This window comes from Euphorbia lathyris, chromosome 5 (genome assembly GCF_963576675.1).
Source record: "Euphorbia lathyris chromosome 5, ddEupLath1.1, whole genome shotgun sequence".
Lineage (NCBI taxonomy): Eukaryota > Viridiplantae > Streptophyta > Magnoliopsida > Malpighiales > Euphorbiaceae > Euphorbia > Euphorbia lathyris.
The window spans coordinates 79,991,101-80,005,102 of NC_088914.1; the positions used below are offsets into that span (position 1 = coordinate 79,991,101).

General features: G+C 36.2%; 1 protein-coding gene across 2 annotated transcripts; it reads left to right on the plus strand.

Moving 5' to 3' along the window:
• Window positions 1-6,940: 6,940 nt before the first annotated feature.
• Window positions 6,941-8,557, plus strand: LOC136228685 (B3 domain-containing protein REM16-like). 2 transcript variants are annotated; one of them, XM_066017134.1, is made up of 5 exons: window positions 6,941-7,033; window positions 7,136-7,511; window positions 7,588-7,644; window positions 7,742-7,875; window positions 8,089-8,557. In XM_066017134.1, exons 1-5 carry the CDS (start codon window positions 6,965-6,967, stop codon window positions 8,353-8,355), a joined length of 903 nt encoding a protein of 300 aa, XP_065873206.1. In that variant the 5' UTR covers window positions 6,941-6,964; the 3' UTR covers window positions 8,356-8,557. The 2 variants fall into 2 exon arrangements, with proteins under 2 accessions (XP_065873206.1, XP_065873207.1); XM_066017135.1 differs by lacking the exon at window positions 7,588-7,644.
• Window positions 8,558-14,002: the final 5,445 nt, after the last annotated feature.

Genomic DNA, 14,002 nt, shown 5'->3' on the forward strand with positions numbered 1-14,002 from the left:
AGCCGACAATCATGAAAGATAAATCTAGACAAACAGTACGGATAGGAAAACCCACCACACCAAGGGCCGATAGGGTTTCCAAGCCCAGGTTCATTTTTTAAACCCCCTCCATTCGCTGATGCTCTTCGGGAACCCTGGCAACATGAGCCATCGCCCGAGCTAGATCGGAGGTCATCATATCAGAATGCACCGATAAATTCATGACATAGTCCCTGAACTTGGAGATTTTCGTTTCCATCCTCTTAACCATTTCCAGATGATCTCCTACCTGATCCGGCACATCAGTAGACAGCTCAGTCCCGCCATCAGTACAGGACTTCCTAGCACCCTCGCTGGCCCCAGCTGCATTTTTCCCGATAGGCTCTTCCCCGGCCCTAATTTCTTCAACAGATTTCCCTGTCTCCCTTTTTCGCTTTCGCACAAGCACCCCATGATTCGAGCTCCCGCCTTTTTCCTCTTCAACGATGATCACCTCCACATCGCCCTCGGGCTCCTGGGCAGCTGGATCATTCACGGGCATTCCTTGCGGAACGTCGACTATTCTGTCAGCATCTTCTCGCGCATCAAGAACCCCTCCCATACTCTGCACCACCTGGTTCGCATCCTCGAGCGAGGAAAATGAGGCCAATGAACCCGAAGCTCCTCCGAACGCCTCATCAGCGGTCTCCAGACCAACACTGAATTTGTTGGGGTCAAAGTCCATGCTGACGCGGGGATTTCTTGGACCTGCAAATACAGAAGGAAAAAGTACACTAAGGCATTCCGAATACACAACAAAGCATTATGTGCGACGAAATTCACAAAGCAAGTTAAAACCCCAGCCCCTCACCTACAACGGAAACATTCACCGAGATCCCCTCCAGTTCCGCCAATTCTCCAGCCTTGAAGTTATATCCCCGTTTCCATTTCTCAAAATCCGCCACCGACCACCACAAAGGTTGAGCCATCCGCCATTGGTTCCAGATGTAATAACCGGTGGCCAGGAAATGACGAACTAACTCATCTACATCCTGCTTATGATCCTTATCTGACGGGAGATCTTTTAGGTATTTCACTAGATTCTCCTCGGATGGCAGCTTCGGGCGGGTTTTCAGCCATCGACTAGAATCCATGGGGTCTTCGTTCCATACCACCCTAAAAGGAAAGTCTCCGTCGAGTTTCCTCACCAGGAAATAGCGGTGCCGGTATTCAGATACTTTATCTTTCAAACCACCGATCACTTTGAACTTCTGGTGGGAGAACGTAACATGTTAAGATCGGTGCCCTTTGCTTGGTTTAAAAAACTCACGAAAAACCAAACCTGTTGCTCAATACCCGGCAGATCGACACAAAGAATAGAAGGCCACCATCATTCTCCATCCGTTCGGATGTATTTGCCCGGGGCACAAATTGTATTCCTTCAGCACTTCTACAAAAAAGGGAAGAAGCGGCAGCCGCATCCCCGATTCAAACTGCTCCTCGTAAACGATGAGCTCATTTATGCCACCCGCAGAGTGAGCTCGATTTTCTTCGCCCAGCGCAACCAATTCATAGGGTTTCCCGAGTTGATATACCGCAGATATCGCCGGTAGGTCCGCCGAGACGATTATACTATACGCATCCTCCACCGATAAGGATTCCGGTCTTTTAGGACGCTCGGCTCTCTCAAAGCGCTTACTGTCGATATTAGAAGTCCCAGGAGATCGAGTCCACACCCTCTCGCGCATTTCGTCGTAAATCGCGGCAAGGGGCCGCTCCTTGGTAATCAGACCCTCCGGCACAACCACTACCACCTCTAGAACACCGGCAGCAATGCCTCCGGCAGGCCACTCAACGGTAGACGGCGGATGAGCGACAGATTTCTTTCTTTTCTTCGCCCCACCGACCACTGTGCTAGTTTCACTCTCTTTTTCCGCTCGCCTTTTTCGCGATACTGCTCGCGTCCGCGAAGCGTCACGAAGCGTGAAATCACCAGGGGTAACTGGCGGCAGTCTGCTTAGGGATCCCCGTGAAGAACCCTCTGACATAATACCCCTCCCCAGAAAAGACGAAATAAAACAAAAAAACACAAAGCCAAAGCCAAGAAATTATACGACTAACCTTAGAAAAGAGTTATGATAAACTGACGTAAGGAATCTCCCGAAGAACAACGATAGTCAAATGACCACCAAATATGCAGAGCACGAACAAAAGAAGGTGGGCTGGCACGATCGCAGAAGGAAGGCAGAACCCACAGAAATAAAAAACGACGGCAAATACTCTCCCAAAGAAAAATTTGAGGAAGAAATAAGAAGCTTTCTACTTACCTCTTCTATTATTTATAGCAAAAGGGTAAAAGGCGCCGGCACCGCGCATATTTTCGAGAAATATTTACGGCGCATGCGGAGGCATTAATTACGGACGCAATTAATGCGGCGCTACAAACAAAAAACGCATGCAGCAATCCCAGAGGTCTCTTCATTTAAATCGACGAGCTCTTCTCACAGTTGTCCACCATTATCTAGGCAAGAAACAATTGCAATCTCAAATCTTCTCGCATTAAATACTCGAATTGACTCTTCGGCGGGGGGACTACATGATTCGGGATATGAATAAGGGCCCCAAGGCCCGGAAGGGCCCCAAGGCCCGAGCACCCTCTATAAATACACAGCTCATCTGGGAAGTGAAGGGCGGGTAACTCTTTCTAACTCTCACACATTTGACTAATATACACTCTTGAGCTACTAACTGTCTTAATCGTCGGAGTGCCCACAGGGACCCTTCCCGACGCAGAGACGAACGTCCAGAGCATCAGACCTCTTCAGCAAGGGCTCGGATCACTGTATTCGCATTCCCAGATTAAGGGTCATTTTAGTAATTGGACATGTGGTGGGTTAATTTTTTACTTTTAGAGACGTTAAACTGCTGACATGGCGCATTGACCAGTCATTTTTTTACATGATGTACACCATAGTGAGATGTCATCTATAAGATCGTATATATTAGTGTGACAAAATGAAGGTTGTACACCAAAGTGTGAAATGAGACAAAGGTTGTACATCATTGATGAAATTTACCCTAAGATTTGTACACAAGGTTAAGAAAAATGTGTCTGTTCGAAATTGATTTTTTCAACAACCTTAACCAACTCCAATCCATGTTTCAAAGTGGAATCCTAGTTCCACAAAATGTTGAGAACATTCCATAAAAATCTTAGCAAGATTGGAAAAGTGGAAGTCCCTAGTTGCAATGAAATTGTGTCAGTAGCAAGAAAAAATGTGTATGTTCAGAAATTGATTTTCTCATCAACCTTAACCAACTTCAACCCACATTTTGAAGTGGAATCTTGGTTCCTTAAAAGGTGGAGAATATGCCATAAAAAATCTTAGTAAGGCTGGAGTAGTGGTAAACACTGCTCCCAACGGATTTCTCCCAACATCAATTATAAAAAGGCTTGACACAACACAACACAACAAACCTCAAAACTAAAAACTCTTTTCCGACGATATTATCCTTCTTCTTCTCCGTTTAATCTCTCTATATCTCTTGCTTCCTCTATTTTTCAAGCTTCCTTACATTTCAATCCAAAGTTCCCAATTTTCCAATTCAAGCTTCGATCCGAAATTCCAAGATTTTCCATTAGAAATCTTCAAGCTTCTTAAGTTCATAATTATTTTCAAGTTCTCAATTCACTATTCAAGTTCATTTTTGTTTAATTACAATTTCTTTATAAAGTTGTCCAATTTCTTTTCTAATTTTCAGCTTTCAGTTCTTTCCATTCTTGTAATAAAAATATTTCAACATAAATAAAAATAAAGAATTTCAAAACGTACCATATACATCTATTTGGTAAGTTTTAAACCACATGCATTTTATTGTGTGAATTACACTCATGGCCACTAAACTGTACTCATTTTCACAGTATGATAATTAAATTTCAAAACGTAACATAAAAGTCACTCAACTTTGCAATTTCTAACATTATGACCACTTAACTTTAACTAACGCCTCAAAATGACTGTTGACAATCTCAGAATGGAAATGTTCAAGAATTAAAGTTGTTTAAAACAACATTTACCAAGAAACCTTATTTTTTATTTTTCAAAATCACCATTTTTTTAGAGTTTGCCCTCTCTAAAAATTCACTTTCTCTCTCTCCTAACCATACAACACACCTTCATGACCTTAAAACAAAATTTTTGAAAGTGTTTTTTTTATGTTACCTTTTGAAGTTTAATGGTCAAACTATGAAAATAAGCAAAGTTCAATGGCTATGTATTTAATTTGCCCGCATTTTATTTTATTTTATTTTACATTTCCTTTTTATTGACATAAGTATTATGTTTTATTTATAGAAATAATATTAAGTCTTTTAGTAGTATAAATTAGCCAAATGAAAAAAATTATAAAATTTGAAATCCACTTGTTTTAACGGTAAATGCATTAATGAGCTTCACCGCAAGAGAGTAACATTATATGAGAACAAAGCTCGAAAGAAAATCAAAAAATAAAGGACATGTATTAAAACGAGAAGACCGAGCCATAGCATGGGTCAACCCGTTTGCTTGTTCCCGAGCAACATTGACTGAGTAAGAGTCATTTAGATTAAAAAGAACCAGATAGTGATTGATTAAGTCATCGAACTCGAACTGATCACATGCATTGGAGTTAATGGCATAAACAAGTTTTACGTTTGACTTGAAGATTACGTTTGTGATCCCTTGATCTTGCACCCACGTAACATAGGCATGAAAGAACTTGGTGTTCCGATCCCCATCGCATAGCCAAAAGGTCTTTGCCCGTTGCTTCCAATAAGCAGCTTCATGTTCCAACACAATGTTAAGATTGTTTTTGACATTCAAGCAATGCATAATCGAACTAGAGTCCGTCATGTACCGAAGTTGCTCCAAGATGCACTTTAATATGCAAATCTTCTTCGTAAACCGCAGATAGAAATTTGAACCCCGTCGTGCAAGTAACAAACTACACGCTGTTAGGCGAGCAAAACCCGAAGAAAATAGTGCAGATTGCCAGCAGTTTGTAACCATCTCGGTAAAGTCGTCCTCTACAACCCACGTAGATTCAAACCTGAACTAGTATTTCTTAGCCGTGGGATATGGTACTTAACTTCAAGAAGAAGTAACGAGTGATCAAAATACGATGTGACTAAGTTTGTGAGTCGGTAATGACAAAACTGTTGCATCTAGCCACCCGTCTCTAATGCACGATCAAGTTTTTCATTGACCCAAGAGTCAGGACCTTTTCCCTGATCTGACGTAAACATATTGCCACACATATATAGCTCATGAAGATCATTAGTGTAGTGATTGTGCTAAGTAAATCTCATGAATCTTGTTGTCTGTTTCTATCTGCAAAACCATAAAAACCAATAAGACGCCAATCATACAGCTGCTCATTCCTGACGGCTAATTTGACGTGGTGATCAGAGAAACTAATTTCATAACCTAGATCCTCCTTCCACATAAACGCATGACCACCACTGTGACCTCTAGCATTCATAATAAAACATCCTGAGAACACAAATTGACGTCTCAGACCCTCCATACGATTTCTATGCATCACTGTTTCCATAAGAAACACTAGACTCAGCTTATGGGCTTTGAAAAGCTCACCCAGTGCCCCAACTGCCTGAGGGTTACCGAGGCCCTGATAGTTCCACCTTAGACACATCATTTTCCCTGTCGGGTCTGATCCTCAGACCTTGCTGTTTCTATCTTAATGAAACACGTGGAATCTTGATTAGTATTAGAAACCACATGCTCTGGTAGTTGCACCATGTTCGATCCACCTGGTTGACCAACTTCAGTGACACTCAAATCAACAAGTTGTTTCCCTTCATGTCTACGCTTTCGATCCTCTTACAGTTCCATAGCCTCGTCCTCTCTAACTCCAATATTCGTATCAATATCCCCGATAGGCATAGACTCAACATCCGCCAGCCCTCAAGATATGACAGCTGCTGGAACTCATAGACCCAAAATCCTCCTCCATTGCTCTTCATCAGCCATACCAAGTTCTCTTAACGAGCGAGATATAGGCGATGAGCCCCCTCTCCTAGCATGGGTGACGAGCCACAAACCCCATTCCCATTTCAATTCGCGGTGTTAGTGTGAAACGACCTGTCACAAAAGCGTTCCGTATGTCCCATAATGCCACAGAGGCAGCAGAAGTTGCACAATCTCTCATACTTGAGCTGAAGGAAAGAGGCTTCTTACTCCGAGTGTTTAATTCGTTACAACATTTTTAACGGTTTCCGGACATTCACTACTACCCTGATCCTATATGAAATCCAGTATGTGAGAAAACGAGTCGTTTGTAGCATCATATTCATAGTTTTCTTTTATTTGTTCTATTTTGGGTATAGAATCAAGTTTACAATTAAAACAATACAATAAACAAAATATTATTTCCTACCATGTATATGTTTTCCTACATAAAGGAAATCAACTTTTCTTTTAAAAAAATGACACCTGCTGTTAAGTTTTATTTCTCCTACCTTTTCTAATTACTTCAGTTAATTATGTAATTAATATCAATAAAACATGATTAATTCTGGGAAAGGTAATACTGCTTAGCTTTTGATTATTCGAACTACACCTGCTGTTAATACGCGAATTACAAACTAAAATTTCAAACAAGAAAATGACATGAGGTTTCTCAGCCAATGAGCTCGCATATGATAGAAACTGCCTTGAAGTTTCCAAGACCCTCACAGTTCTAGCTTGCATATAATTTGAAATCCATTAAAATCCATAATCAATCTGATATGGACAGATATATGGTAATCTCCCCTAATTGATATTCTTACCATAATCAGCAAAACATCAGTACGAAGATTGCCTTTCAAAAATTGTGCAGTTTTGCTATGAAATAACAAAAATTGACATTTTGAAGTACAATAAGAATCAAATCTTTGACCCATTCCCATTATATTTTCCTCACTTTCACTTCACATGAAACACCATACTTTCCACAATCCAAAACAATGGTTTCCAATCCAAAATCCACCATTACATTCATCAAGTTTTTGGTTTTCGACTTCGCTACAGAAATTGTATAATCCAAATATCTCTGATCTTCTCTTATCTTCCCTTCTCTTTCCTTCACTTGTTATTAATTAGATCTTCCATTTGATTTAATTTTTTATTGATTGCAGAAACTACCTAGTTTGTTTGTGAAGATGTTCGAGAAACTCATCCCCAAATTATGCATACTGAGATCTCACACAGGGAAATCTTGTGTGGTATCAATTGTAAGAGACAATAATGGCTACTTCTTCTTCAGGCAAGGATGGGATAAGTTTTTGAAAGAAAATGAATTGAAAGAGGGAGATGTTCTAGTTTTTAATCTCGTTGATGCAACAACTTTTGAAGTTCTCGCATATGGGTCTACTTGCTGTTTGAAGGAAGTCCCACAAATTCAAAATTCTACTTCTGAGAGTGAAAACATCTCTTCCAAACCTCAAATCCAAAATCCTACTTCTGAGAGTGAAAAAATCTCTTCCAAACCTCAAATTTCTGCAAGAAACACTGGTAAATAACTAGTTAATCTCTGGTTTTGATTTATATAATTCTCTTATAATTTATAAATCAATGTACTTCCTGTTAGAGTGTGGTAATGCTAAGGGAAAGGACCCTGAAATCATCTTTGTAGATTCTGCAACTGGTAATGGAATTACTCAGCCCTTGTTTTACACAAAACCACTGTTTTTATTATGTATAAAAATGGAAACTTTACTTTTTCTGGTTTGGTTTTATGCTAGAAAATGGTGATGCTAAGCGGGGAAGAAAGGTTGTCAAGAAAAGGGATAATGAAAAACCAGTGGCCAAACAGACCGAATCTGAGGAGCAATATTCTGTGAAACTCACATTGAAGGAATACCAAAAGCATAATGTGGTATTCATCTGAATTCATGACTGCATATTCTTTTAAAATGCTTTTTGCCTAATGTTCTTATAGCCACACTAGACACATAATAAAGGCTATTTTAAACTGTTAAAAACGCAATAAACGAACGTGTTTTTAACCGAATTAGATAACCTCTACTGGAAGTCCTTAGCCATAATGCTTTTTTGTTGTCTAGGTTGTAAAAAAGTAATAATTTTGCAGGAAATTCCAAGAAATTTTGCTACGAAGGCAGGGTTGAAACATAAGAACAAGGTAGTGATAGAGTGTCCAGAAGGTAGAAAATGGGGAATCCAAGTTTGGTCAAGAAAGGAACAAGCTTTCTTAAGTACAGGTTGGGCTGATTTTGTTAAAGCTAATGGACTAAACACAGGAGACACTTATATCTTACGCACTGTGCAAGATAACCCTAATTTAATTAGGGCTCAGATTCTTAAACATGGATCCAAAATCATTAAATCTGAATGCTAAGATAACGAGTGGATGATACGACTTGATTTCACGGTTCATGTTAACCGATTGAATCATGTCGAAACATAGGGTTTGCTGTTGCTGCTACTTCTAAAGTAATTGTTATATCATTTTTTTTTTTTTAATTTGTAATATTGAATCCGAATGCTTAGTTACTTTTCATCGAATTATCGTAGGCGGACAATCTATATTTATTAGCTTAGTTACTAATTGTTGTTGTTTGAAGATGGTTTTTGGGATTATTAAATGATATGGGAAATTAATGTCTTTGTATAATTTGTTTCATTAATTTTCATCATTTTCAACATATTAACCTTTTTTTAACAAACACTTTTACGCAGAATGTTTTTTCATTTCATTATTAAGTTATTTGTTTTGTTATCATTTCATTTTGTATTTAATATATTCCTCGTATCATTGCTGAATAGAAAATAAAGAAAAGAAACAAGAAAAGAAAAGAAAAGAAAATGAGAATAAGTAATAATAGCAAAATACATAAAATTTCTCACAATCATACATATATATAGGTATGTAGACGAGTCAAGCAGCTTGGTGGTTGGCTCGATAAAAGCTCGGCTCGACTCTATTCGCTTTATAAACGAGTCACTCGCGAGCACAATTTAGAGGCTCGATTCGTAAGCGAACCGAGTTTGAGAAGACCAAAGTTCGGCTCGAAAGATCGCGAGCAGGCTCGATTATATATAGGCTCATGAACGAGTTCGATTATTAATGTTCACGAACTGCTCGATAGAAGCTCGTGAAGAAGCTCAATAAAAACTTATAAATAATGTTAAAAAAATATTTGAATATATTTTCATGTCAAATAAAAATGAATAACTAAAAATACAAATTATAATAATGTAAAAAAAATACAAATTATAATTTACATACAATAAAAATTAGTAATTTAAAATGATCCTATGAAACTAGTTAGGAATTTGTAGCCCATTAAGTAAAAACGACGTAAGTTTTTGTAAATTGAAATTAGATTATACTCATACATATGCACAAAAACGCACTGACCTCCCAAATAGAAATTTACATCGTCCACTATCCAATTTTCTCTCTTCTCACTTCTCCATTTTCGTCCTGTGGGTTTTTTCTGCTTGTTTAGTTTTTTTTAACTAATTCGATCCCTGATTTTGATATGCAAATGGTGATTCTAATATATCGTGTGAGTCTGTTGATGCTAATTTGTGTTGTGTTATTGTTCAGTGGCGGAACCACGACCCCGGGCTCAAACATATCAATAAAAAAAAATTTCAAAACATAAAATAAAAAATCGAAATTACCTATGCAGTTGACGGTAAATTTTTAAAGTCCAGCCCGTTAGGGCTCGGTAAAATTTTTTTAGCCTCCAACACATTAAAACTGTAAAAATGTTATCATTTTTTTTAAAAACTAGCATTGAACTAATAGAAAATTAAACATGTTTACTTTTTTTTAATGGTAAAGACATAAAAAAAATGAATATTAAATATGTTTATTTTTTTAATGGTAAAAACATATTAAAAATGAATTCAAAAGTGTTATGAAATTAAAAATAAAATTAAAATAAATAAAAACTTTTTAATAAAAATGAGGTTAAAGTGAATCGAATATAGGACCTCTTAAATAAAAGCAAGTATACCTAACCATCTCATCTACCTTTATATATTGAAATAATACTACATAGAGTCAATATAATTCTGTCCAAAATATTACAAAAACACCATTATTAAAAAAAAAAAAATTCCTCAATTTTCGGGCGGCCAGCCGGGGCTCGAGCCCCGGCCAACCCCCCCTTGGTTCCACCCCTGTTATTGCTTATTGTGAGATTTTTAGTTCTTTATATCTAAATCTCTAATTTGTGTTGTGTGGATTTATTTGTTTGTTGGTTCTATCCGTATGTTTTGTTGATTCTTTTTCTTTCACTATATTTATATAAAGAAAATGTAACAGCCGTGTCTAAAATTTAATTTTTATACTCAATATTAGATCGTGTTATATTTTGACTTATTAATTCACCAATTGGACATGAAAAATATATTATCAAAGTTAATTTAATGTATCTAAAAGTTTGAGAGAGAGTTTTAAATGAAACAAAATTTGGAGGATCCTAATCCAAATTATCCAATTTTAATTATACTAGTATGTAAATCAATGATCTAATAATAATTAAAATAAAAACAAAAACGTGTCATTACAATGGGCAAATTGAAGCACCGGGTTCTTTATGTCAAATATTAGATTTTTCATATATATTTTGACATGTGTAACATGGATCCACGTATATTATAAGAGGCCCCATTATTTTAATTATTACGTGGAGTCACAATACATGTGTCCAAATGTGAATTGGAGTCCTCCGAATGATATGGAAGATCTGGTACTTAATATAAGAACTCCAATGCAATGAGTATATGTAAATTGTATAGTAAGTTGGTAATTTAAACAGCATGAGGTGTCATCTTTATATAAATAAAAATATATAAATAAATAAAAGACTAATAAAAACGTGGCTTACCTTGTAATGTGTCAATTTTATGTTAAGTTGATATTGTGAGGTGGCTAGTCATGGAAAAGAAAATATATTCTATATATCTAGTTCAATAAGAGGAAGATGAGGGGGAGATGATGAAAAACATCAGACATAAATATACATATTTACATATAAGTGAATAAAGAAAAGGGAGCATAATATACATAGAGACATAGATGGAGATATACGGGGAATTGATGGAGGAGTGACATAACCGGTAGCTGTTAACGGAACAACGATGAATTTTCGGTGACTGACGATAATATTTTGGTAACAATGTTTTAGATTCAAATCGTTTTTAAAATGTTTTATGAGTAAGTTCGGTTCCGATTCGATATTTATAATAATTTATCAAATATAAAGGTTACTAATAAAAATATAAAAGTTAGACGGTTTTACTTTAGATTTATTAAAGTGAAATTCAGTATTAATAGGTTGTTAGCAGTGTCACGAGTCTAATTGAACCTGCGGTCGGAATTAACGATACCGGTTTAGTTTACACGTTACAATTTCGGTGATAAACGAGAATAGTCCGATAAAAGTGTTGGGTTTAAAATTTAGTTTTAAGTTATCATATTTAAGTAAACTGTCAAATTAGAAGGATTAATACTGTTATTTGTCAAATTAAAAGAACTAATACCGATATTTTCCAATTAGATACGGTATAAAATAGAATGCGAAATTGCTACGAGAATTTGAATATAAAATAGACTTATGATAATATAACGAGTTTACCGCTATATTCGGTCTAAAATAGCTATTCCGGTATGTAACAGATAAAAATAAATTCAGTTTTAAATGATTTAAGTGGCTTTAAATACGTTTAATTAAATTATTTATAATATATTATTTAAAATATTTATATACTTTTGATTTTAATGATTTGAAGAATAACTATTTCTTATCGTGGTATTATGAAAATTGGGTTGAGAAGTGAATTTGACTATTTTATACGAATTGTTTTTGGATAGAAAACTATTGCGGTTGTTATTGTTATTATTTCTGTGACTTGGATTGAAGTCCAAATATGATTTTTATGTTGCGATATTTTGAAAGATAGATAAAATGGTTTTGTCCATCTAGGATTGCCTGGGGTAGGAGTTGTAAATTGTAAGACCTTACCTAAAGGCGGTATTGGCCAGAGTGCACGGCTGGTAGTCCTAACGTTAGGCAGGGAACGCGATATAAATGAGATATCTCGATTATTGATATTGTTGATATTATGAGAAACTATACGGGTGGAATTCGAGGATGGACACACATACGAGTTTGGTTTTTCGTTTTTGGTCATATGTGATGATTTGAAAAATATATTTAATAGCAAGCTTATTCTGTTACGGATTTTGATAAAAAAGTTTATTGTTTACGATTTGATTTGATAAAACGTTTATTTGTTCATGAACTGGATTGATAAAACGGTTATTTGATTTGATTCGTTTTGATAAAATGATTTATCTATATAATTATCTAGTAATAAAGTCAATTGTACAATTAAATGATTAGCGTGTCAATCAACGTATCAATGAATTAAGAGAACTACCTAAAATTGGTAGAACTACGTGGCTTTGATTCCCAATTGAAAGAGTAAAAGACGTTCGGGATACGTAGGAAGCTTGATAGAATTATCAAGTCCAAGCCAAATAATTAAATAAATTTTAGATAGTTCAAATAAATTTTTATTCGTAGAAAATAATTTCGCCTTTGAGATTATTAGGCGTTCGTTATCCTATCACCCGATGCAGTTTAGGGTCGGGTGTGACAGAAAAAACACATACAAAACAATCTATTTTGAATTTCAGTTTTCATATTTTTTTTTCTTTATAAAAGAAAAATTCTTTTAATAATAAAGGGCTATGTAATGGCTTGCATTTTATTTAGAAGGAAGTCAATATTATTTGAGATTTTTTTTTTTTTTTTGAGAGTAAACAAAGGTGAATGTGAGCTAATATTTTCACTACTAGAAAATGTCTGATTTCTGACGGAAATTTTTGACGGAATAAATTCCGTCAGTAAATTTTGACGGAATTTCGTCAAAAATGCATTACGTCATTATTTTTGACGGAATGTCTGACGGAACTAGTATTCCGTCAATATATTATGGCGGGAACATTCCCGCTAGTTTTCCTGACGTTTTATTTTGACGGAAATATATTCCGTCAAGCATCTTGACAAAATTGTTGACGGAATGCCGTCAATATACATTTAAGTTATTAATATGTATTTTCTATATATATTTTATCATTTTTTTAAAAAAAAATCATATTATTCTAACTTAAATGTTTAATTTTATTTTAGTATAGGTAGATTTTTGAAAATAATATCTATTTGAATTTAAATTTTATTTTTAAAGTATTTTTTTTTTTTTTTTTTTTTGTAGAAAAGGAAAAGAAAAACGAATAACAACAAACTACCCAGGAATTAGCCTAGGGAAGCTAACCCCAATCCTATCTTCTAAGAGAAGATGAGAGATGAAACTAGGGGAAACAGGAAGGGTAGTAACGCCTAACGTCCCTTCATGGCCCGCCGCCGCCAAGCGATCAGCAACACGATTCTGCTCTTTAAAAATGTGTCTGAACTCTACGAACTCAAAGGAGGAGCAAAGCCTTATAATAGCTTTGATGAGGTTGCGACTGTTAAGACCCATAGAATGATTCTCAAAAATCATTTTGATTGCTTCCAAATTATCAGACTCCACAGAGAGCCTCTTAACACCCAGCCTTTTAGCAAGATTGATTCCAGTAAGAATAGCCCAGAGCTCCGCAGAAAAGGAAGAACCCAACCCTAAATTCTGGGAGAACCCAGAAAGCCAGACGCCCCCTACATCTCTAAGCACACCTCCAGCCGCAATCTTACCGTTACTGAGGCAGGAACCATCAGTATTCAGCTTCACAACCCCCTCTCTTGGCCTGCTCCATCCCACGAGATGGACATCACAACACTGAGAGGCTCTGGCAAGGGACTCTCCTTTGAAACTATCGATAATAGAGAAAAGTTTTTTCGAGAAGAAATCAGCTAAGTTTGTCATAAAAACAGTTTTATCTCCAAAAATCTCCTCGTTTCTCCATTTCCAAACTTGGTGACAGATAATAGCAAAGAAAATGTCACCATGCTCCATGTATGGAAGCA

Bases quoted from the DNA above. Each gene is read 5' to 3' on its own strand.
- LOC136228685 (XM_066017134.1), top strand. From the start codon at position 6,965: ATGGTTTCCAATCCAAAATCCACCATTACATTCATCAAGTTTTTGGTT. The intron at 7,034-7,135 runs GTATAATCCAAA...TATTGATTGCAG, and splicing joins TCGACTTCGCTACAGAAATT to AAACTACCTAGTTTGTTTGT. The intron at 7,876-8,088 runs GTATTCATCTGA...ATAATTTTGCAG, and splicing joins AATACCAAAAGCATAATGTG to GAAATTCCAAGAAATTTTGC.